The sequence below is a fragment of the Perna viridis genome, chromosome 15, assembly GCF_037379345.1.
Source record: "Perna viridis isolate PV_CMFRI_1.1 ecotype Kerala chromosome 15, ASM3737934v1, whole genome shotgun sequence".
Classification (NCBI taxonomy): Eukaryota; Metazoa; Mollusca; class Bivalvia; order Mytilida; family Mytilidae; genus Perna; species Perna viridis.
In genome coordinates this window covers 1,346,082-1,372,139 of record NC_142459.1, presented here as the reverse complement: position 1 = coordinate 1,372,139, position 26,058 = coordinate 1,346,082, and the positions used below count along the sequence as shown (strand labels likewise).

Here is a 26,058-nt window from a genome sequence, read left to right as displayed (position 1 = left end):
TCCTGGGAGCCTCTTGTTATTGATTTCTGGACCCGCCACACACAAACCCGATGTCTGCTATTTCCCAGAAATGAAATACAAACTGTAGATACTACAAGAGTAATCAAGGGAACCAAAACCTGAGCGGTAAATCAAACGAGTATATTCCAAGATATATACTTGAGAGGGAAAACGAGCACACGCAACAAAAATAACACGTACAAGGAAACACAAGCGAAGCACTCTTCTGATAAAGGACTTCGAATTCTAGACTGGACGCAGCTGAAACATTTACAAGAATTTATAAATCAAATCACACTTATATTCGACTAAGGACCTGATTAAGAAAGACATAAAATGCATAAAACTAGCGTGATAAATAATTTTTGAATATTTCCTTGCACTTCAAACTGATGTGGCTCGATATTGTTTTCTCAATCGCCCGGATTTTGTTACCATTTCTAAAGACAACTTCGATTTTCTTTAAATTCAGAGATAATTTTAGATGAGAGGTGTAAGTCTTTGTAAGAATCAGGCAAAATGGAAAAAAAGCCAAATCATGCATTTCGAAAACCCACCTATCGGACAATATAATTTCACTCAAAGATGATAACTAGATTTGAAAAGATCACTATTTGATCTCTGGATCACTGGATTTGTTCAGAAATTTTTCAATAGAAATTTAGAAAAAAATGTTTTTTGACAAAGCTATTTGCCCTTCGAAATGTTCATTTTTAGTGCATTGCAATGAGGTAATAACTCAATTTACCTAAATGATATGGACAATCTTGTCTTTTTTCCCTAATTCTAATGGAGCAAATAGTCACGTTACACTTTCAAACTGGTGGGTTTACTCATGTCATGTTTCACACACTGCCTGATTCTTATATCAACACGTGTACAAAATTTAGAAGTTTGATTTGAACAATTTGGCAGTTCACGTATTTATAAACTATTGTTATTTTGTTATTATTGTTGATTTTAGGGCCAGGGTCCAGTTAATGAAGATGAAGAAAAAAAACACCGTCCTCTTCGGAGTGCCTATTTTTATTGTGATGTTTTTTGGTATAATACAAGTAATTATGAACAGACAGAGAGAGTACATAAACAGCAGAGATGTGGAGACATCAAAATACATTCTTACGAGTAAATCCATAATCGACCGAGCCGACATAAGGTCGAAAACGTTTTCAACTGATACACAACTTCCCTTTGGGCGGGATATTGCAGATGTCATTGCAGTTGCTATGAAGATGAATTCGAAACCTTTACTGGTAACCTTGATCAACAAAGCCTACCTAGAATTCGCTTTGAGTTGGTTGTGTAACACAGAGAATATGGGAATTCATAAGCAGGTAAATTAACCTTTGACCTGAGAGGAAGTTGACCAAGGATCTGTATTAATTTCGTATCTTAAAAAAACAAAATATTTATATGTTCATATCTCACAGTTGTGTTAAATCATAAAGAAAACAATGCATATTCTAGCTGTAAAACTGAAAGGCATAATGATATTTAAAAAAAATATCAACACATTCAGTCAGTTCGCCTTCTTGCAGGTTACAACTGTGTATTAACCAAAAGACAAATGAGCAATCGATAAGTCGATTTCAACAATATGTGAATAGGTGGGGGAAAACGAACATAATTATATGATAAGTCAATAGTTTACATGAAGAAATATATGGATAGTCAAAAAAATATATGAAAAGGGTGGTGTTACAGAATCCCAGCTGCACTCACTATCAAAAAAGTATTGTGAGTCCCCCCGTATCAAATATGCAGCCAGACTTTTATATACTAGTATGGTTGCATATTTGGCCGTTGTGGACTAGCATAAAACTAAGCAAGTCGGAACTACTCGGTCATTTCCGCTATTCTAAAAATAACTTTTTTTATAACGAGTCTTGATGACAACTAGATTGGTTTCAGTCCTTGTAATATTTTTTTACCATTTGGTGGGCGTAATTATTTTGATTCAGCACCCCGGAGCTGCACTTTCATGACGTTATTGATACATGTAGTAGTGATCCCATAAAATTCGAAATTCCCGCTCTTAAATACTCAGCTTTACCGATCCGAAAAGTTGTATGGGATGAAGCCAGGCTATATACTGACAAAGGATAAAATCTCGTTGATCTCAGTTACAAGTATGACTGAAATGGACTGGTGTTCTGGAATATGGCTACAAATTCCCGGTAACCGGAAGTTGCTAAAATTAATTGCTATTCTCTGTTACAATCAGGCAATGGGTGAAATCATGGTGGAAATAACACATACGCCTTTCCATGAAATCTTATTCAAAATGTTATCTTAAATGCAGAAATGTTTAAGTGTCAGTAATTCAAGGTATAAATATTATGAAATGAATTGCATTTTCATCATCAAAGGGAGAATAATTTTGCAGTTAGTCTATTGGCCTTAATCAAGGTTTAGGTTCTGTTACTTTATTATCAAGCTCCAAACAGCGTCTGCCGTTCGAAATTCACTCTAGAGTAAGCATTAGAGAGGAAACGAACGCCTACCGCTGCATGGAGCTTGGTTTATTATGTATATACAAATCTTGTAATGGTGACAAAACAATATAATTGTAGACTTTTTCCATGAAGAATTGAGCTATCTGTACCCAAAATACATTTTAAACTTTTATTGATAGTTGTAACATCGCCTATGTCTCGACGAACGGGAATATGCGAGGCGAGACTTCCCTTAACAGTCATGACGCGTGACTGTATTTGCATTGAAAGTTCGAACAATCAAATCCTAAACGCACACAACTGCACGTCACTTGCGACAGAAAAAAATGGACCATTCATGGTATTGCGCAACGATGTTAAGATACTTTATCCTGCAATAAGTTCAGTAAAGGGCAAATAACAGGTGTCAAATAAATTTTTGCTTTATTTGTATAGTAGCAAATAAAGCAATTACGCTCCGCACACCATCACAATCATGGTCCCGTCGAATTTCCTCTGTCAATCTGTCAGTCACAGCGTTCTGAAGACATTGTGCCATCCTGCTCCCAAACAAACATAGCCGTGTTTAATTCAATGTTTTACGGTGCAACTTTGAACATTGCCACTTCGAATGTTTACACACACAATCCAAAAAAATCAATAACTTTGTCAAAAGTGAAAGTAGGTCACGGAAGAATTTATTTCACATTAGAAAAACATGTTAAATGACGGAAATTGTTGTTTATTTTTAAATATTTATGTTATGTTTATGACTTGTTTGAAAGTAAAAGTTACATGTTCCAATATTTTGTCAAATACTGTCCATTTCTCAGAACTACTTTTTGTCGGGGATTTTCAATAAACGGCAAATGCTTGGGGGCCCACGACAGGTTCCTACTTTTGAATTAAATACTCCTAACAACATAAAACCATAAAAAAATGACTTATTGCAGGTTATACACAATATTAGTGTATTACAGAAAATATATAGAAATAGAATATGCAGAGCCTCGCAGTTACTTCCCCTTCCTTATCCTCATACAAATACTTTTTATATATTTTCTGTAATACACTACGATTGTTTATTTCAACCATTCGATTAAGGGGGAGGTAACTCCGTTTGGTAGAGTGGAGACCTCATTTATATTCACGAGTTATTTCTGTAGACAAATATCCTATTCTGCAGTCTCACAGACACAATAAATATATATTGACGAGTGAATGATATGTGGTATTTATCTATATAACAAATAAATGTGTTTACAATTCTTATAATTCGCACATTTTTTAAAAATTTTTTTTTTAAATACGGAATTTTCAAATCCTAAACGAACACAACTGCACGTCACTTGCGCACGTGCACTTGCGATAGAAATAAAATGGACCATTCATGTTTTTTGGATATAACAACTTGAATTAAATAATGATGTAATTCAGATTCAATCTTAAAAGTTTGCACGTGTATTATTTAACTACCACCAAAAGCTTTCTCAGGGGAGATAATATCAGCCTCTCATTTACAAGAAAATGTTTGATGTCAGATGGATAGAAAAAAATAAATAAAAATAGGGGGTCCATTCTAGTTGGTTATAAATAGGATGTTCGCGCCGTCATGTCTTCAAATAAATCCACATTTTGACATAATTTACAAAATTTTCAAAGTGGGGGTCCCGGGGTAGGACAACTCCAAGAACTCTACCCTAGATCCGACTTTTTGTATTCTCGTTTACACATACATTATATAAATGGTCATAGTTTTCTTTGTAACACACTATAAATTATTTTTTTTTCTTATAGGTACTTATTATATCAACAGACAACAAAACGAAAGAAACAATAAAGCATTTTTGGCCGGATGTAAATGTTGTATCGATTTCTGGTATGCACCTGGATGGTGATCAAAGTTACAGTCATGCTGGGTACGTGCGACTGACGAACTTCCGGGCTCATGTTTTGCTAGAGCTTTTGTTGCATCAAAGAGAGATTTTTCTCTTTGAAGTAGATGCCTTATGGGTAAAAAATCCAGTTCCGGTAATGTCTGGTATAAAAGGATATGACATTTTAGGTAACCCAGTTTCCGAAAGGCCGGGTCTAACAGCGATTGGATTTCTTTATCTTCATCCTACAACTGCAACCATTTTGACTTGGCGGGAACTAAACCGGAAGTTATATCAGCTTGACAAGAAAATAAAAGAATTGCCAACTGGAGAGCTGATATCGGAGGGCGACAATGATCAAATTTATCTATCGGGGATTATAAATAAAAGACTTGGAGGTTTAAAGAAAAAAGAGCTGCCTTTAGGTGAATATGCGGACGGGAAATGGTACAATATGCCAGAAGATAAGCGAAAAATATCACATCCTTACGTCATTAACAATAACTGGGTGATCGGTAACAACAAGAAAACATCTAGGGCGAAGGAGTGGGGACACTGGTTTTTAAAACAGGATAGAAGTTGTAATAAAGAACAAGTTAGAAAAGTAATAGACCAAAGGGAATTTTGGCACCCCTTAGCTTCTAGTTGATATATGCATTTCGGAATCTAGGCTCCACAGAATTCTATTATTCAACTTATTTCTGCTTCTGAACGAATTAATTGGTTATGTATAAAGCCAAGAGATCCCGAATGAATGAGAATGTCAATCGAAACTTAACTTCTAGTGATTGTGAATCTTGTCACGTGATCCTGCCTGTAAATTCACGAGAATGGGTCACAGTCTGTATTCAAAAACATAGGACTGGACTGTTTGTGGAGTAAAGACTACAATCCTCTTATATTTATGTAAATATAACGATAAGAATATGATGCTTAAGTTTTTGTAAGAATCGGGCAAAATGGGGAAAATCTGAAACATGCATGTAAAAAAACTCACTGATCTGAAAATATTATTTCAATCAAGGATGCTTTCTCTATTTGATATTACCATTATTTGATCAAATTGGTGTTTTTTTTTTAATTACCATGTTTCACCCACTGCCTGATTCTTACAGGGACTGACACTTAACAATTTCTACATTATACCGAGTGTAGTTATTTTAAATACCGTTAACTATGCATCGTATTGCTGCATCAGAAAGAAATAGTCTTCGGAATTGAAAGGTTTCCGGATTAAATATAAGGCAAGAACCACGTATAAGTCTGGTCTCAGCTTAATAATTAAATTTAGCGCTTAGTATATGGATTTTGTGGAACGTGGATGTACTGTGACGAGACAGAATACGTGCGCTTTCCCGTGAAAAAATGACACAGTTGAATAAGAAATTAATGCATGAACGCGATCATATCTTGCCAACATCGAATATGTGTTTGAAAATATTCTTTTAAAATAATTAACCGGTGATTGATTATTTCTCGCGGTTTGAAGTGACCTGAATTTTACACCTGGTTGTGACGTTTATCACTGGCCCAATACGTCATGATCAGCTGTTAAATGCAGGTCATTTTAATGGAAAACTCGAAATGAGAAGGAGAATCAAACACCCGCTTTTCTCACGCGAGCTTAACTTTGAAATCTCAGGCACCCTTGCGTAGGATGTAATAGTTTTCTAACCCTGAATTGTCTTTTGATGTATTTTTTGCTGATATAGATGTAAATTCGTGTTAAGTCGATGAACATATGTGACATTTTCGTCTGTCGGCAAAAAAAAAAAAAAAAAAAAAACATCAAAAGACAATTCAGAGTTAGGTCGATGAACATGTACTTCTGTGAGGTAGACCATCTCCCAGGCCGACCTATAATCGTTACATATCATTCCGCTATCTTATAAACTCTGCTTTAAAGAATGTGAAAAAAAAAAACACAAGGCATGAGCACTACTCATTACAAATTCGCTGCTGTATCCGATGTACTGATATACTGTATTTGTTTGCATTTTGGTTGGTATTAAATACTGAGTGGGACAGGGTTTAAATCTTTGAAATAACGAAATTTCCCACTGTGCAGGAGATGGAGGCAGACCTTGGATAGAACAAAAACAATTTCCTCGCGGAAGTGTATATGTAGCATTCTCTACACATGTCCATCGATTATCCAATAGTTTAGTACTAGAAGCACTCCAAATAAGCACCATGCAAAATGTGATTCACGGTTAGAAAGCCTACATATTTTTGTTTTTGATATTTTGTTTTAAATGTTATAGTAAACAGATATTAACATATGGCTACCCATATAACCCTTATTTTGTACTGTAGAATTCAAAACTAAGGGAAATAACTCTGTAACTGATACCAAAAATACAATAGAAACTGTGGGATTTTCAATGTGGATTATCTCTTAAGAGCAGACAGGTTGGAATGAATTTCATCATATAGACCTATAAAGCTACTTAATAACAAAAATAAAAATGTGTAGCCTTTTTTGGGGTGTTAAACATACTACAAAATTTGCATGATTCTTACGAAGACTACTACTTAACACAAAAGGGTTGTCTGCATGGGTTATGAAATGGGCGGGTTTTCACCGACTTTAGACTGACTGTACTGATACCGTCGACTTTTGATGATGTTGAAATTAAGATCATATAATCTGTAAATAGTAGGATATTGTGATGTTTAATGTGCAGTATATGATGAGCACCATGAATAAGATGTATTGGGGGAGGGAGAGTTAGGCCTCCCTTTTGTAAAAAAAAGTTTCTTTTTAAATATTAGCAAGTAATAACCTGGAATCCACTTTAAATGTGTGTTTTGTTTATCGTAATTGCTGGAACGTTTAAAAGAATCTGTATCCGTCCCTAAGAAGTCAGAAAGAACGTATATGCACGAGCACTTGAGGACATGTAAACGGGGAGCCCACCCAGGGATGGATTCAGAGATTTATAAATTGGAGTTGGCCACGGGGACCAAATTGTCATTTAAGAAAAATGCGAAAAATATGCATTATTTTCACTTGATTTTTTTTAAATACGCAGCTTAACAACGGTATTGTTCAGAAGGGTATGTAAGTCTCGTCACGTGACCCCGTGATTTGACGAGAATGGGTCCTAGTCTACCATTCAAAAGCATGGAGATTTGTCATTTAGAGAGCGTTTAGTTCAGTGTTAAGGCAAAACATCTTTTTGTATAAAAATACCGATAAAAAATGACAAATATCTATTTCTATATGATAAAGGTGGTAAGAAAAATAAACATAAAATAGAAGATTTCACAATGTAATACAGTGTTTCGAGTACCGGAAGTAAACAATAAAATATAGATCTATCTTCGGTTTTCAATACGTTCTACGTCGGAAATTCCGGTAATTTAAAAGAAAATGGAACTAGAACGAGACTTACATACCCTATAACGGGTACATGTCGAACTATATCATTGATTCATGGATGTTTTCAATGTTTTTACATTAAATATATGTCATTTAGATCTTTTTAATGTATTGTCATGGATAGTAAAAAGTTAAAATTAGTTAAAAAGCATTTTGGTACAATATTTGCCCATTTAATAGATCTAAATCATAAACTGAAGTCTTTGTGTGCCCATTAACATTAAAATTACATATTATACTTGTGTACATGTAATATACCCTAACTGATTTGAGTGGAACTATATTGTAATCACCTTGTCTTTCCGTCAGCCCGGTCCAACCGTTACACATTTCTGTAAATTTTCTCACTGCTATTTGAGAGATTGGTTATAGATGTTTGATACATTACTTTTGCATGATGACATGTAGCGTTTCCCCCTTCACAGGTTCCCCTTTTATTTACTTCCATTATACCTTACGACTTACAAGTATGCATCTAGCTTATCATAGTTACAATAAAACCTATACTTTTATATACATGTAACTCAGAAATTCGGGGAAGTTACATGTACAATATTTCGTTAAAAAAAAACTTTGTTCTAGTCCATTTGATTCAGATGATTTTTTCAAGACTCTTCAGTGTAAGAAGGTCCACCTTTAGTTTTCTAAATGTGTTCTTGGTGTGCATAAAAAAAGTGTCAATTTTGCTGTTTTATCAGAACTTTGTAGATTTTCTCTGTACTATTATGTTTTAAAATCATTGATAAGTTACTGGTATCGACTAGAAAACTTCACTGATTTTGAACTTTTGAAGGATGCTTATTTGTGCTGTAAATCTATTCATCATAGCAACAAATTGTCATGGTGTTCTATGGTAACTAAAATAAAAGAATACATGTATCTAAATATTAACCAAAAATTTAAAGATTTCGGTCAATCTAAATTTAAAAAAGATATTAAAAACAACTTGATCAACTCATATAGAGATAATTGGTACTCCGCAAAGGCTAAATTTGAAAATGGTAAATTATGCACGTACTTAACGTTAAAGCAGTATTTTGGTTTTGAGAATTATTTAGCTGAAATTAAAAAACTTTCAAGTAATAAATCTATAATTAAATTACGTATTTCAGCTCATAAACTTATGATTGAGATGGGTCAATATTCTAAAGTTCTTAGAAATGACCGTTTTTGTACCAAATGTCCGGTAAATGCTGTAGGAGATGAAACTCATGTTTTGATAGTGTGTGAAAATTTTTCTAATGATAGAAAAGTTCTTTCTGAGATTGTTGAAAATGAAGTTTCAAAAACAAATTTTTACATAATGAAAAAAATTATTTATCTTTTTACTTCTGAAAACCAGAAAATACTTAGTGCAGAGGGAAAATTTATTTGCAGCAATGTATAATATAACTGTATTATGTAATTGTACTTTTTAACGAATCAGTGCTCTTTTCCTCTTTGTATGTATACTGTACTCATGTAGCCCCCTGTGGGTCCTTAATTGACAATAAAATATGTTCTATGTTCTATTTATAAATGTATTTCTTAAATGCACAAATTCGTCAAAATGGGTTGAGTTGAGGTATTCTTAGCACGATGCAGTGTGCAGCACCTTGATTCACTTTACTTATGAAATCTCTGTATAATAAATTGGAATATTTTGTAATTTTTTTTTATCTTATTGTGTTCTGGGTTTTTTAAAAGCATTTTTAATACACTTATTTTTCAGTGTTTCAAGTAACATGTTATTGTGTTTGATTGTTTCAATATTTTTTAACGTGAAAAATATTTTTAATTTGAGGTATACGTTTTTTATATAACAAAATCAAGTTGGAAAACCTCGCATTAAATTTTGAACACATGGATGATGAAGAAAACAAAATAAAGTTTGACTCCATCAACTCTTCGACAAGTAGAAATCACAAATTCCTTCTTAAATCGGTCATTAGCTCAGAGGAAAGCGAACCTTAATCTAATTTCTCCAATGCTAAGCTGGTGATTAAAAATGCACGTAACTTTTTAACCACCGGGCGTTGATTAAATTGCTTCGAGAGTTTTTCCGCCATTTTAAATATCCGAGTTTTCTACAGGTTTCATTGGAGAAACAGATTCTCCGCCAATGCTTTCGGGGTTTACAAGTTATCTATCTCTCGATAGTAATTTTTTAAATTTAACCCACTCACTGAAGCTCGGGCTCGTGGGTTGAAATCTAAAATTTTAATGATCTTGAATATAGATATCTTTTAATCCCCTCAAGACTGAAGGAGACAATGAGAAATGATTGCTTTTTGTAAATTATTCTTTGTGTTGACTACTATTAATCACTACCTGTATATTCACGCTGCATTGGAATAGGGAGGTTTAGCATGCTTTTAAACCTAGATTTAACTCACTGTTTCGGTTGAAATGCCTGTACCAAGTCAGGACGTACTCCGATAATGTAATATCTATTTTGTCAAATTTTAGATTGGACTTGATTCTGGATCGGATTCTAAGTTGGTACTTTTTTTTAATTAATATGATATGATATTACTTGTCATCAATTTATTTTTTGTTATTGTTTATTTTTAGCATGTCACAAACCAGTCCAAGATTTCTATGAAAATAAATTTAATTTGTTTTGATTTTATTTGATTGATATATACTTTAACAAAAAGAAAAAAAATTTTCTTTTTATTTACAATTTTATACATTTCATTCAGGAATTAACACACGGAACGCAATTTCAATTTACGATACAGTTTTCTTTTCGAACGCCACTAAGTTGTCTGCATTTTGGCCAATCGGGAAACAGAATTTCGATCAGGTGACTTGCGTTTCCATGGAAGGACCTGCGTCGGAAAAATGGAAGAACCAACTAAAATGAATATATTATTATTTATCAAATATCATTTATATTTTGATAAATAACGTCATTATGAATTCGTGGATTGCTGTATGGTGTATCCATTGATCAGCAGTATGAGAATTGAACGATTTGATCCCCGTGTCATAGATTTCCTTTCCTCTCACGTCTACCCAATCGTGACATTTTTTTAGTGGAGTCCGGGTTGCTTGTTTCTTTAAACGTATTATTTTAGTTATTTCACATTTTTAGTAATTATCCTGATCTTTGGAATATTTTTTCCGCTTGAATCATGAAAACAAGGATACGGAACAGTACAAAATGATCAAATCACTAGACTACAAACGTGTATGTAGCACACACATGACATTTAAAAAGTGTAAGTTTTTGTAAGAATTTTGCGAAATGAGAAACTCAGAAACATGCATTTAAAAAAAAAACATCGATCTGTCAATGTAAATTCACTCTTGGATGCTTTCTCTATTTGAAAATACGATTATTGGATCTTTGCATCACCAGATTTGCTCAGGAGTGTTTCAGTAGAATGATCGAAAATGAAGATCTACCCTTGATATGAGCATTATCAGTCACTCAACTGTGCATTGCAGTGGAAATTGTACTCAGTGTACTAGAATGATATGGAAAATTGTGTATTTTTCCTTCATCATGATGGTACAAATAGTCAAATTAAACTTTAAAAATGGCGTTTTTTTCATACCCTGTTTTACACACTGCCTGATTCTTACAGAGACTGACACTTAAGTCTATGAAAGGAAGGAAAGGGGGTTAGGATGAATTTTTTTTTCTGGATTTTTTTCAGTGTAATTTTTATTATTTACTTCTGATTTTCTGGATTTACCCAGTTGTTCACCCTAGATTTTTTAACCATACATCACCGTCCCGGTTTTTTATTTGCTAGTTTCCCCACAAAAATCAAATGGTTGTCTTCTTATCTGTTGATCATTGTAACGTACTTTCTTTATTCATGTTTAGAAATGGAAGAAATTTAGTTGATTCTTTATATGCGGATTGATTGATACGTTATGAAACAAGATGTGATAAAATTTTGTGTGTACGAAAATTGAAATAGGGTGATCATTGTAAAATGGGAGGTGGTATATATAGTCAGGTATTTTGAGAATGGGAACGGTATTGGAGTGACAGAGACGGGTCCAGGCACTATGTAAAGGGGGGGGGGGTGTGCCATCCGGGTCTCCTCAGAATTAGGGGGGGGGTGATCGGACATTAGTTGGCATGTATGGTCAATTTTACACATGAAAATGACAAGGAGGGGTGCTAAGCCCATGCACCGCTTTGTTGGGATGTAGGCGCTGGACATGTTTCTCAAAGTGACTATACCAACCCCTGAGATTTGTTGGTCTTTGTTCCCAAGTCTGTAGTTTGTAGGAAGATTCAGTGGACATTATGTTATTTAACTGTTTTGTATAAACTGTGTAGTATTGATAGATAACATGAGGAAAGTGAAGCGCTCCCAAAGAAATATGTGAATTTAAACACCTAAATCTTTCATATCCAACACTCTACACCACTCGGCCAACTAGGCTATATAAAATATAGCTTTCGTTAACCGATTGATACTTTCTCGTAAGTAAATCTAAAGCGCGAAAAAGCACATATATATATATATATAGAAGGGTCTGAAAAATTCCCAACGATGTTAGAACTGTCAAATTTGCGATGCAAATTTTTTGTCGTTCCCTCCGCGGGACTCGAACTCATACCGCTGTGATATCTATGGCAACACCGCCTGCACTAAGTCCAGCGCCCAAGACCACTCGGCCAGCTAGGGTATATAAAAATATAGCTTTCGCTGGCCGGGTGATTGTTCCTCGTAGGATTAAAAATAAAAAGTATGGGTGTCAACCCCTTGCACCCCCGGATCTGCCACTGGATCACTAGCCCCTCTACCATGGATAATGACGGATTCTGTGGAGAGTACCCCCCTTTCGTTAAGGGATGGATTGGGTGCCCAGAGCTCACCCCTGTTTTATGGTCCTCCCTATGGAACCGAAACTGTTTTTTTTTCTCCTCGGAATCCTCAAAGTCATCTGCATACGGTAAAACCACATTGTACTTTAAGATTTAGGATTATTTCATGGTCCGTAAATTTATGTTTAATGCACAATAATTGATATGTGATGTATTGATGTCACATTAGAAAAATCCCTACGGATAAACATGACTTGGAAACAAACATCTCAGAACACTGTTGCAGGGACACGCGATAAAGGTAGAATGTTGTCAAGTCACAGTCGGTTTTCAATATGTCTTTTGAGATGACCCAAGATTGAGGTCAGGGGTCCTCAAAATTTATTGTAACTTCCGGAACGAAGTTTGGCTGTTTAACCTCGGACTATTCCTCAGGAATACCATTAAAGGAACAGGAAGATATATTAAGCATGTAGGAGAACAGAAAAAAAATACTGCTATGGGTATGTAGACACTTATGGTATTTTTTAAGTAAAAACAGATTTAGAAAAAGTGCTGATTTTTAACAAACCTACGAGACCTCTCGTTTTATACCAGTCCGTAAAATTACTTGATCTCTGGGAGTAATTTTGAACGACACTATTCTGATTTTTTAATTGTATTCGTCATTTTAGAGGTTGACAATGTTTTTACTAATTTTGTATGCGCCTTTTTTCCATCTAAATGATGCATCCCGAATACACTATATTGAACTTGAAATGCGTGAGTATCTCCTTTCTATTTCAATAACAATGTATTTAGTGGTGAATCCGGGAGATGCAGTCTGTGGGTTAAAAAACCCCAATTATTTGGGATATTGTTTGTTAATTTTGTGCAAAATTTTGGAAAATTGAGGAAATAATAGCCTAGAACCCCCTTTATATAACATTCAGGATCGGAACCCCCATTTATAGATTTCTGCTTTAGCGCCAGCCCTATATTTGCTTGTATTTCTCAAACCATTTTTTACTATTATTAATAATCGTATGTAAAATTTCACCATTTTATCCTAAGGCTTGTGCAAATTTAAGAAAAAAATATATATCTCATTTTTACTTTAAAATCATAACTGTCTCGACAACCAAACTAAGTTTGCTTGGGGATAAATGTAATTTGGATAAAGGGTTGGTCGAAGTATGTTTATATTAAGAATTAACAAGCCTGTTTATTTCTTGAAATATGAGTTGAAAAGGACGAACACTGATTCATGTACATATATGCATTTATTCTGATAAAAATTCCCTTTAGAATGGCCCTCGATTAGTGGTCGATTTATATATGGAGGGTCCAGGGGTGTGGAACCCTCCTTTTCCGAAAATTTACAAATTTCGTACAAATTTTGAGCAAAGGTCTCCAAAAATGGCCTGGGACCCCCGCCCCCATTTTTTTCTTCAAAATTTTGGATTCACCCCTAGCTGCTAATTTAATCAATACAGTAAGGGCTAAAATGTTTGTGTATGTATACTTGGTCCTTTTTTTGAAGAAGACATAATATATATTTTTATTGACTGAAAAATAATAATACGACGGGAAAACTTAGGTCAACAATTTATAGTTTACATTCAATATTTCAATTTGGTAGATATTTTCTAAATTTTGGAAACAAATCTTATTTAAATGGTCGAAAACGATTATTCATTAAAAGTGTATATACTTACATTTTTCTTAACATGTTTGTAACACTTACTGGTTCAATGCATGTGCCTGAGGACACGTGACACCTAAACACGACATGATTATGGATGATAAACTTCATATCTTTACATTTATTATAATGTAATATGTAATTCTATCAATTTCATCTGCCAAAATATCCATGTTTAATTGAACAAACAAATATGACGCGAAACTTTAAAGAATACTGCGTTTTGATTTATTTCTGGAAAAAGAAGTTTCTCTGTCTAAAAACCAAGCGGAAGCTTATGATTAGTGATTCATGCATTTCTTAATCTTTTTGATTGGAAATCCTTCAGTAGGCATTATAGGCCAAATGAATCCCGCCAGGATTTTTACACTATAATAACAAGTAAAATAATACTTATTTCACGATGCGTAGCAGACCCAAGGAAATAAACCTGAAGAGACGTAACAAATGTATTTGAACAGTTTGAACATGATGCATCTCTCTGCCTGTTTTCAGTCGATCAGAACAGTACTTCAGTCAGTCTTTTGCATTTACTGCAGGGTAGTCGATGAACATGCGGGATATATCCGCGGAGCAGTGACTTTTCATCGGAAAATTAGATATTTGGCACAATGTATAGTTGCCCTTAAAAATAGACAAATCTGGGTACTGACTACATCATAAGTACAGCCTTAATTCATAGCTTGAACACCCAAATAAAAAACACAAACAAACAAACAAAATCAAGAAAAATAATTAAGGTCCAAATCTTATATTTACAGCAATATAATGAAATATGGGGAACCCAACTTGCCACCTTGGTGTTTTACTTTGATGACAATAGACTTTATAATGTGCCAAATTTATTGTCTATTCTTAATATAATATCTTACCAAAATCTATGAAAAGTTAGCAACACAGTTCAATCAGATAATTTTTGCTGTATAAACAGTTATATAAGCCATTACGTGCTTATTCTCCTTTAAGAAAGTACATCGTGTGTTGCGCAATCAGAGGTTTTATGACAATGTTCGATGTTTCTCTTGATGTGCATTGTTTCGTTGTTGGTCCAGTAAATGTTAACAATTTCATGCCTAACCTAAAGTGGTAAATTGTAGCTACGTACACGAAGAAAAATGTGAAAGTTGGAAGTATAAAAAACGTTTAGTTTTTATTTCTTTTTTTCAGATGATTCAACGAAAATATTAAGTGTAATCAGGAAATGAAGACTTTGAAACATTCTCCATTAGCTGATCCAAATTAAAAGCAATAACGGCGGGTACCGGTTGTTTAGACTGTTTAAAATGGGTAGGTAATAAAATACAGCACGATGACGGAGAATTTCTGCCTGAAAAAATGGACGGAGTTTTTTCACTTTAGCGTTATGAGAAAGGCTAAGTAGTTCCGATCGGAGATGATGCTTAGTAGATGTCAATCTCCCCCGTAGACCTATAACTGCTTTCACTTCTTGATTAACTACGTATCAGTGAGTTCGAATGAAGCTAAAAGCTCTGTCATACAGGATGAGAAAATTTCTCCATGATATGGGAAATACTCAAGACATTGCAAATCTGCAGGGATGTTTCATTGCAATCTACTAATTTGAATTAAGAAAGATTCTTTTGTACTGAGTATGACAGAGGTGTAAAATCTTCGAAAATAGCTGATGTATATGTACAGCCAGCACACGTACATTGAAACAATTTAAAGTCTTAAGGTAACACGAAGCGATCTCGCTCTTAAATTTGTACAAATGCGTCTATTTATGTTTTTTTTCAAGACATATAGACATATTGCCCACTTGAGGAACGTTCGTCAAAGCAAAACGCTATATATCTACCTACTGAAGCTTTGAAATGTAGTCAAAACATCTGCTAAACAGAACATTCCAAAGACCCACATATAATTTGACGAAACTCCTCGGACATTATTTAAATGCTTGTTTTTTTACCAGAACTTTTTTCTTACTTTTTTCCTCGCTTCGCACCAAAGTTCTTGGGGGAGTTATTGTTATGTGTTTCTAGCGATATCTAACTATTTTTGGTGCCACCGGGTGGATGTAACTACTTTGAAATGCGTATCACTACAATTCCGGCATTTCTTTTTCAAAAAGAAATCCGTGCGTAGCGGAAATGGCCGAGTATAGTTTCGATTCTTCAACAGAGTGATTTATAAGCAATGAATTGTTCAGTACAGATCAGTTAGGAATCAGGCAAATAACGAAACTAAAATCTTTATGAATAGAAAAGTTTAACTTTCTAAACAAACTGCAATCTTTCAGAAATTCACATCATTTATGGATTTAAGAGGTGTATCTTAGTTGTTGAAAGTGATGAAATAAGTCAAAACAGATGAGATGAGTTTTATTGAAAAAAAATTCCCGCCATTTTATTTCACCACAAAATACTAAAAATATTCGTTTTCTCTGCTTTCTAAACCTTCTTCACTATACTTTGAGCTTTCTCAAATACACTTGTAATAGGACATACTGATTGCATCTATACAATGACGATAGTTGACACAAAGAAAGAACTCATCATTTTCTGCATGATTATTAGATGAAGCTGTACTTGAAAATGCATCATGAATGAATGATACGACTATCCTGGTATCAATCAATGTAGATGTTAGGTAGTATACAATGTTATTACGATAAGAATTTCATCAATGAAGAGTTTCACACAAGGCCAAATATAGGTCTGGTAGTCAATGATATTAACCGAGGTCGACGTCGTTATAACTCATTTTTATTCCTATGATATTGAACAAAACGGGGAAAGGGCGACAAATAAATATAGTTAGAGACGACCGCTTGATTCTGAGTTGTGAGGCCATTTTTGTAAATAAATATCTTGGCCTGGAAAATTAAAAAATAAATATTGTGACCATCAGTACGTAGAAAATGAAAATGTTTTTTTTATCAGCTACATCATTTGCTTAGATAAAAAATAGCAAAGGTCTTATTACCGAACCTTGCAGAAAACCTGCGATTATTAAATAGGGACGGACTCAAAAATCTTTAAAAGCGGGTTTCGATGAAGAAAGTTTTAATGGGAGTTTTCAGTCTAGGATCATTTTAGGTATTAATTTAGTATTATCATAGCATCGGTGTTGTCCAAGTTTTCACATAATTGATACATTTGCCTGCAAAAAGGGGGTCCAAACTCGGGAACCACTCCCCTTGGATCTGCCACTGAATAACATCAAAGGCAAAAATCATTAAAATGCACATTTGCCCGTAATGGAATACGTTCAGCATAACATTTTCTAAAAAGCCATGTTTCAACAATTACTATATATCATTGCTTTCACACTCTATGATGATAGTAGAACAATCGTAACTGTTAAAAGTGCAAGCATAATGATTGGTGTGTCTTTTTGATGATCTTGTTTAAAAGAAAGCCAATGAACGATGATTCTGGTTATAAATAGTTCCAAATCTTCGTGTTCTTAATCGCACTTACAACTTTTTGCGGAGGGTTTTAAGTAACACTTTAGATAAGAATCATTCAAGATGTTATTAATAACCGGAAAGCCTACATAATTTCCTTTTCGATATTTTGTTTTTGATGTTACAGTAAACAAAAAGTAATATGTAACTTTTCATATAATCACTGTTCTTGAAAGATAAAAAATAATGTTCTGTAAAATTCAAAATTAAGGGAGATAACTCTTTAAATGCCACAAAAAAATACCATTGAAACTTTTGAATTTAAAATGTGAAGTCTATCCTAAAAGCAGACATTGGAATGAATTATATAATCAACTTAATCACAAACATAAAAATATGTAACTTTTTTTGGAGGGATGTATCAAATATTACAGAATTTGCATGATTCTTACGAAGACTGCTACTTAATTATATAGTGGGCTTCCGGTATACGTGTATTTAATTTTTCCACAAACGTTATCTGTATACGTTTTAAATGTTTGGTTTCAGTTTTTAGTTTAAAATTTATTGTTTATATCATATAATTGTTGCTTATTTTTCAGAATGTATGGACTTCCGGTCCTTGCCACGGACCAATACGTCACAGACACCGGATGTTCTATTAAGTACAACTCTGCGAGCGATTGGACAGAAAGTTTACATCACGTGTCCCGAAGACTATAAGCTGATTGGTCCTGATATAACCACGTGTTTGTCAAACGGCCAATGGGATGTGAAATCTCAACCACATTGTACAGGTTCGTTTTAAGTTTCATTGTACCATCTCCTTCAGAAATGTCAAGCGCGTCTTGATTTATGTCATGCTCCATCCCGCTATCATATAGGTTTATACAAGCATTATCCAGAATTTGATAAAAATCAGAAGGCATAGTGATCAAGGCATATGCACAAATCGGCGAAGTACTTTTTTCACTACATCCAATGGGGGACATAGGGCGACTACAATTTCTTTCCATCTTTTCTTGTCCATTGCTGTTCTTTTTTTATTCTTTCCAGGTCATTTTAATTTTATTTAGTTAATTTTTGAGTCCCCTACGCCTGGTGTTTTTTTATCCTCTCCTTTTCCGTGTCCCTGTGGGTTCCAGTCTATAGCCTGTTTGGTGGTCGTTCTTTCTTAGTGTGTGTCCTATCCATTTCTATTTTCTAGATCATATTTTCTGGGTTATTGATTGTTGCTTGGTCCTTTTCCTTGATAGTTCACTATTGAATATTTTGTTGAGCCATCTTAAGTTGAGGATGTATCTCAGGCATTTATTGACAAAGGTTTGTAGAGAATTTTGAGATGCTAGTTCTTAGAGCACGGCTTCTCCAAAACAGGATTGAACATGGAAAATGTCGGTTGTGCTGTTCTGTATTGCTGTCGTCAATTCATGAGCACAAATTCTCAAATCTGTAATATAATTAAGGAAGCAGACCGAGTGTTTAGCACCGATTATGGCATAGATTTAAAAGCATGAAAATGGCAAATATACCTCTTGGTGTCATAGCCGTAGGCTTATGATTGGATGGGGTTCGGTTTATCTGTTATGATATGAAACAATAGGTAAAAACAAAATTAAACAAATGTTGGTGGTATATTTGTGCGCATGTCCATTAGTGAGGACAGTTCATATAGCACGTACTTCGGTAATTAGCTTTATGCAGTCGTAGAAAATCCGGAAGCTGGATGCTGACAAATATAGCAGCTATCTTTAGGTTACAACAGCGCAAAGTCTCCTCGGTATTCAGCCATATATTTACCCCAACATGCAGCCCAGTGGAAAATACAGAAACGTTCACGATTGGTGGATAATAAAAAAAAAGATATTTTCATGAAAAAATTGTACGAACACTGTTTGAAAAAGTATTCCCCTTTTTTAACCTTAACGCATGACATGGTGGTTTCTATTTCAAAATTTAAAAGCTATATGGGTGTATTTTAGCAACATGGCGTTTAATTAGAGAAATTTCACCCGGATACATTTTTAGATTTAAGTGGGAGTGAGGGCACCCCGTACGGAAATTGCATTGCGAATAATTGCGCTCTTATATCTTAGAACTCGGAATTATGAAAGAGTAACATCGATCGCATGAGCTCCTTTTATCTTGATGTCATGTTTATATACAGGTTCTAAAACTCTGTTTTCTTTCAAAAGCGTTTTATTTAACATTTATTCAGTATATTTAAATGTTATATGTACCAGTACCCGTTAGACAAAAGCTTAATGACTGAGAGCTCACTTTTTAAAAGGAGAAGGTGCATAAACACGAATAGTCCGAGTCCGATGGTGTGTTCTAGAAATTACATATTTTAAAAATGACCTTTTAAGGGTACACCCTTGTAACTGGCGTGACCGCCTTTGTTGTCTTATATGGTGGCGTAATTGCCTCGGATGTCTCACGGTGGCATGGGTCCAACCAATTAAAACCAAAGACTTTAAAATTGGTTGTACTGCTTCTCCGCCGACCATGTTATTTAAGAGAAATATAATAAAGACTGACAAGCTCGGAGCCCGAAAACTTTGTCTGAATGTGATACAACGTCTATCTGTGGGTTTATTGTTGTTCCCGTGAGTTCCGACGAGTACATTTTTAGCAAATAATGATTTTTCGGTTGGTCAAACGTTTTTGTCCTGAGATGGATTTTTAGACAGTAACGGTCTATGAAAGTGCTATGAGATTAACCAAGGTTTTCATGTATACAGAAAAGGGAGACTGAGTAAAAAATGAATTGTGACGGGAAGTAATTAGAAATCAGGGGATTTCCCTTGATCTAAACAGAACATATCTTGACACAGAGCAAACTCTGTTGTTTATGATTCTGTGGAAGGGAGTGGCAGTGTGTCTGTGGAAGGGAGTGGCAGTGTGTCTGTGAAAGGGAGTGGCAGTTTGTCTGTGGAAGGGAGTGGCAGTGTGTCTGTGGAAGGGAGTGGCAGTGTGTCTGTGGAAGGGAGTGGCAGTGTGTCTGTGGAAGGGAGTGGCAGTGTGTCTGTGGAAGGGAGTGGCAGTGTGTCTGTGGAAGGGAGTGGCAGTGTGTCTGTGGAAGGGAGTGGCAGTGTCTGTGGAAGGGAGTGGCAGTTTGTCTGTGGAAGGGAGTGGCAGTGTGTCTGTGGAAGGGAGTGGCAGTGTGTCTGTGGAAGGGAGTGGCAGTGTGTCTGTGGAAGGGAGTGGCAGTTTGTCTGTGGAAGGGAGTGGCAGTGTGTCTGTGGAAGGGAGTGGCAGTGTCTGTGGAAGGGAGTGGCAGTGTGTCTGTGGAAGGGAGTGGCAGTTTGTCTGTGGAAGGGAGTGGCAGTGTGTCTGTGGAAGGGAGTGGCAGTGTGTCTGTGGAAGGGAGTGGCAGTTTGTCTGTGGAAGGGAGTGGCAGTGTGTCTGTGGAAGGGAGTGGCAGTTTGTCTGTGGAAGGGAGTGGCAGTGTGTCTGTGGAAGGGAGTGGTAGTGTGTCTGTGGAAGGGAGTGGCAGTGTCTGTGGAAGGGAGTGGCAGTGTGTCTGTGGAAGGGAGTGGCAGTTTGTCTGTGGAAGGGAGTGGCAGTGTGTCTGTGGAAGGGAGTGGCAGTGTGTCTGTGGAAGGGAGTGGCAGTTTGTCTGTGGAAGGGAGTGGCAGTGTGTCTGTGGAAGGGAGTGGCAGTGTGTCTGTGGAAGGGAGTGGCAGTTTGTCTGTGGAAGGGAGTGGCAGTGTGTCTGTGGAAGGGAGTGGCAGTGTGTCTGTGGAAGGGAGTGGCAGTGTCTGTGGAAGGGAGTGGCAGTGTGTCTGTGGAAGGGAGTGGCAGTTTGTCTGTGGAAGGGAGTGGCAGTGTGTCTGTGGAAGGGAGTGGCAGTGTGTCTGTGGAAGGGAGTGGCAGTGTGTCTGTGGAAGGGAGTGGCAGTGTGTCTGTGGAAGGGAGTGGCAGTGTGTCTGTGGAAGGGAGTGGCAGTTTGTCTGTGGAAGGGAGTGGCAGTGTGTCTGTGGAAGGGAGCGCCACTAAAACATTTGGCTTACATTAGAAGTTAGAGCATGTTTATTTTTATCTAACTTTTTGTGTTTTTTTTTCAGACGAGACATTTGCCATGTCTGATTCTACAAAGCTTTACATTGGAGTGTTTTGTGCCTGTGGGGCACTTTTTCTGTTTGCTATCACCATTCTCATAGCCAAATTGACTTGCTTTAGTGAAAAGGAGATGCAACGGTAAGTACCTTCTTAGGGAGGTAGACCTAAGGTAAGGAACACAACTTTTGCAACTCACTGGAACGTTTGTATACAGAATTTTAAATAAATCTCATGTAAGCATCAAATTAAATTGGATTGATTTCGTTCTATTTCAAATGAAAGCTTGATATGGTATGGTGAAATTGAATATGATACAAACATATCACTGGATTTCAATGTTTATGTCCCTTACCCTAGGTCTACCTCCTTAAGCGACCATGAATTTACAAGAAAATAGAAATTTGACCACATTCCGATTGACAACAATTCAATATTCCCATTAGACATATAATAAAGAATAACTCATTCCAAACAAGGTATCACCTAGAGGCGGACCCTGAGGGGTGTAGGGGGTTGGCACCCATCCTCTTTATTTGAAACTGTCATTTTCAAATGTAAAATTGACCAAAAATAGTAAATAATGTCCAAGCAACCCCCTCTTTTAGGAACAACACTGTCCCCTCTTTTTCAAAGTGTCTGAATCCGCCCCAGTTACTCCACTACAGTTTCCATTTTCAAACTACCACCTCCCATTTTACAAATGACCCCCTGCTCCAATTTTCGTCCACACAACCTTATCACCACATCTTGTTTGACAACATTTCGCTCCGCTATATTTTTATTCCCCAGAAACCTAATAACAATTTCCTGATAAACGTATCCGTCCGCTGCAAAGAGAGGTCTTCTGAGAGAAATAATATTTGTTATTTAGGGCTTTAGTGGTAAATATGTAGTACACAAGTAAGGTTTTGACAGCCATAAAAGATATGAAAATGGTAGATAACTTATCCTTAGGATCTGTATTGCTACTTTGTGTCGATATGGGTATTGACATATTCAAACGAAAACAAAGGATGTTTAAATAACTTATATGGCACTAATGAATAAATGTTGTGACAAAGAACACGGATAAGAAAAAAGCAATTCATATAATTATGACAAGCCACATGGGCTTGCTCCCACTATCAAATATGCAGCCCAATTAGTAAATAACCTGTACACTAGTGGGGCTGCATATATTTAAAAGTGGGGCAAGCCCTGTGTATAAACCCACACATTTTTGTACTTCAGACGGAGAACAGATGGTTTGGGAACCCAATCTGTTGACTCAATGACATACGTTCATGATATCAAGGACCACCCACCCGCCATCATTACTCTAGGGGAAGATGGATCAGAGGTCGGAATTGTCCGACCATTCGAAACTTTCATCAACCCTGCATACTACCAGCAACCCCGTCCAAGACTCTCAAGCCATTCTAGGTCAACCGGAAGTACACGTGAAAGTGAGGCTGATTACGACGCCCCTTGGAGCACTGGGTTTGTGAAACACAATCAATGACTCTTCTCGAATGCACTTAGTGATTCTATGAAAATCATTTAAAAAAAATAATAAAAAAATTATCATTAAAGAGTTTTCCTAATGCTATTTCAGTTTCACTAAACATATTGAGTATTTTTTGCAAAAATCGCTTCTCAGATAACTTCTTTGTAGTCACATTCCAGTGGCGGATCCAGAATTGTTTAAGGGAGTCCAGAAAATATGGGGGTTTCATGTTATTGTTTGCTCATTTTTGCCCAAATTTTTCACGAAATTTCCTCAGATCTGCCAATACATCATGTTTTAAGCGATTTAGTTTCAACAGCCTATTTCGTCTGTGTTTACTCCTACAGCGTAAGAGGTTAGGGTGGAACCAGCTTAGCAGACAACATTTAGCATTGCTGGAATTCTTTGTCTTTAGTTCGATTATGCATTCGCATATTTTTTTTATCTAGATCACCAGACGACAGACAGCAGTTCCATGAACAAGTCGACAGAAGATGGAGCGATCGGAGCCTCAAGGCCATGAACAACTTTGATTACGAAAGGTTGGTTAAATGATTGTATGTATACAAGTTAAACCACCTCTGCGGTCTTTGTATAGCGTAGTTTCCTCCACTGCGTGCTCGCCTCCACTGCGAGAGGCCCCTGTCGAGCCATACCACTGATTTTAAAATATGTAGTCACTGCATGTTTTTCCGTGTTATTGCACATGTTATTTACGGGCTAGAATGGCGACTGGTTGGCTTGGAGTAGGAATTATGCGTCTGAGTGAGGCGGCATGCTTATCTGCGGGTTGTTGCTTCTGTGAGCTAGCATAAAAATCCGCGGCTCAGAGGAGCCGGTTTATTGCAAAGCAGGGTCGGTTCTATTTGTCAATCGTTATCATCCTGGAATGCATCAAATATCAGCCTTAGGAAGTTAAACAAGAATCAATCAATCAATGAAACAATTATATATTGTGACAAAGACATAATTATAAAAGCTGTGCCAAACCTGACGATTTGAAAAACATATGATCATGATTACGATCGTACGAAAAGTTTAAAGTTTACGCAGCATTAACCTTTGATGAAACTGTATTTTGGCCGTCATGTAAATTCATCTCTCCTTTTGGTCTTTTACAGATATCTAGTCTTTAATATTTGATTTCTGTTACAGATATGGACGAATTCCGAGGGTGAGCTCTAATAATCCACCAGTGTTTGAATTACCGGAAGATGATCAAACGCCATTTTAACATAATAACCTCAAAAACTGTCGAGATAACTAGAATTCCACAGAGATCTCAACCGTATATGCGATAACAACCGTAGGCAAACTACAGAATCGCAGCTTGTTAACGACTTCTGAATTCTTTACGGATGTTTATATTTGAGTTGTTTATATGATTTCGTTTATTTGACCTTGTCTGATTGGTTGAGTTCTGGGAAGGAACATATTACTTTGTAGGGTCCCGTGATCCAAATTACCCAGAACTGAGGTATCAAAGTTATAAATCGTTGTCTTTTACCAGTTTTATTGTAGCATTACCTGTGGGTATCCCTTCTCCATTTCTAGTATTGAGCATCGAAATTGAACAAAGGCGGATTCAGGCCTGGCGCGCCCGACGTGCGCGACCCCTCTTTGGTCAGTCAGCGCGCCATCCCGTTCTTCAATTCCTGTATCCATCCTGATGAATATATTCCCTACGGATTCAACAGTCACACTGCGACGCAAAATAATAGAAGTGCCCACCCAAACCAAATCTTTACTATGAAAGACGACACATTTCAACGGCATATACTATTATATCCTGTCTTCGAGGTAAACAACAGAATTAGTTATAAATGAACGTTTACCATAATGGAGTTTTAGTGTCCAAAACATCGTAGTATTTTAAAATAGACCCTTTTGTGCGAACTGTGGGATAGTCAATAAGCATGCACAGAGCATGCTCAATATTCATTTCCGCGATGAAAATACTTTTTTTCAACCCAAGCTATACCTCGCGGAAGTGTGTATTGAGCATGTTTATCAACTTACCACACAAGGTATTATAACGTTTTGTTTTTGAAAGCTGTGGATGTCAATCGGAACTCCTGAGCCTTACTAGTTACACAATAGAAAAACCTTGGAGGAACTAGGGTTCGCGCCAAAATTCTTGACAGAGTTATTGTTCTTTATTTCTAGTGATACCTAACAATTTTTTGCGCCACCTGATGGATAGAACTACTTTGAGTCGCGTATGACTACAATATCGGCAATTATTTAAAGAAGAAATTCTCCTTCCTGCATCCGAGGTTATTTTTTAGTGTAGCGGAAATGGCCGAGTAGTTCCGATTGCTGTGGATGTATTAGTGCTAATTCTACCATGCATTTTTTCGAAAACTTATAGAAATGGAATGCAACCGAAATTCATCGTATAGTAAATATGAAGTACATGATTAATACTTGTATAATGTTTGTAATTCTTACGTTACCGTAACCCCTCGGCCATTCCCGTTGCTAACCACAAAACCTAAAGGTAGGAGGACACAATTAATTTCGTAGTGCATTTCAACAGACCCATCTTGACATATAAAAACATTCCACCGCTTCAAACTCAATAAAACTTCACCAATATGGAAACATGTATAAAAGCAGATTTCTTTAAGAGTGCCAGAAAAAAATCTTTTCATTTTTTAGCAACTGCTTCGGAGACCACTGCCAAATGTCCTAAAGTTTGATCTCCTTTCACAGGACCAAATCACAACTTCTGTAAAAAAAATTACAGAATGAAAAAAATCCCTTATAAATTTGATCATTGCCCTACATTTCTGCAGCAAGTACTAAGCAATAAAGTTTATGACGGCAAAGAAAAAATCAAGAAGAAATACACTAAAAAGGAACTATATTCGTCAGGGGGAATTAATTGTGTTCTCGTACCTAAAGATGTACCGGAAAGTACACATTTACAGTGTTTATGCAATGTTTTGCGGATTCAATTTAGAGAACAGTTGACTT

General features: G+C 36.0%; 2 protein-coding genes across 7 annotated transcripts in view; both read left to right on the top strand.

Annotated features, from left to right (window-relative positions):
- The window catches only part of LOC148596476 (uncharacterized), a 31,651-nt gene extending 21,348 nt beyond the window's left edge, over nt 1-10,303 (top strand). For all 6 annotated transcript variants that reach the window (XM_088563137.1, XM_088563134.1, XM_088563139.1 and 3 more), the window contains exons 2-3: nt 965-1,334; nt 4,233-10,303. In XM_088563137.1, coding sequence (XP_088419263.1) covers nt 981-1,334; nt 4,233-4,961 — 1,083 coding nt within the window. In that variant the 5' untranslated portion in view covers nt 965-980 and the 3' untranslated portion in view covers nt 4,962-10,303. The remainder of the gene's footprint in view (nt 1-964; nt 1,335-4,232) is intronic.
- A 5,024-nt stretch (nt 10,304-15,327) lies between these two features.
- On the top strand, nt 15,328-26,058 carry LOC148596475 (uncharacterized). The gene is made up of 6 exons (XM_088563423.1): nt 15,328-15,445; nt 18,131-18,325; nt 21,599-21,731; nt 22,824-23,072; nt 23,529-23,621; nt 24,235-26,058. Exons 1-6 carry the CDS (start codon nt 15,442-15,444, stop codon nt 24,311-24,313), a joined length of 753 nt encoding a protein of 250 aa, XP_088419549.1. The 5' UTR covers nt 15,328-15,441; the 3' UTR covers nt 24,314-26,058.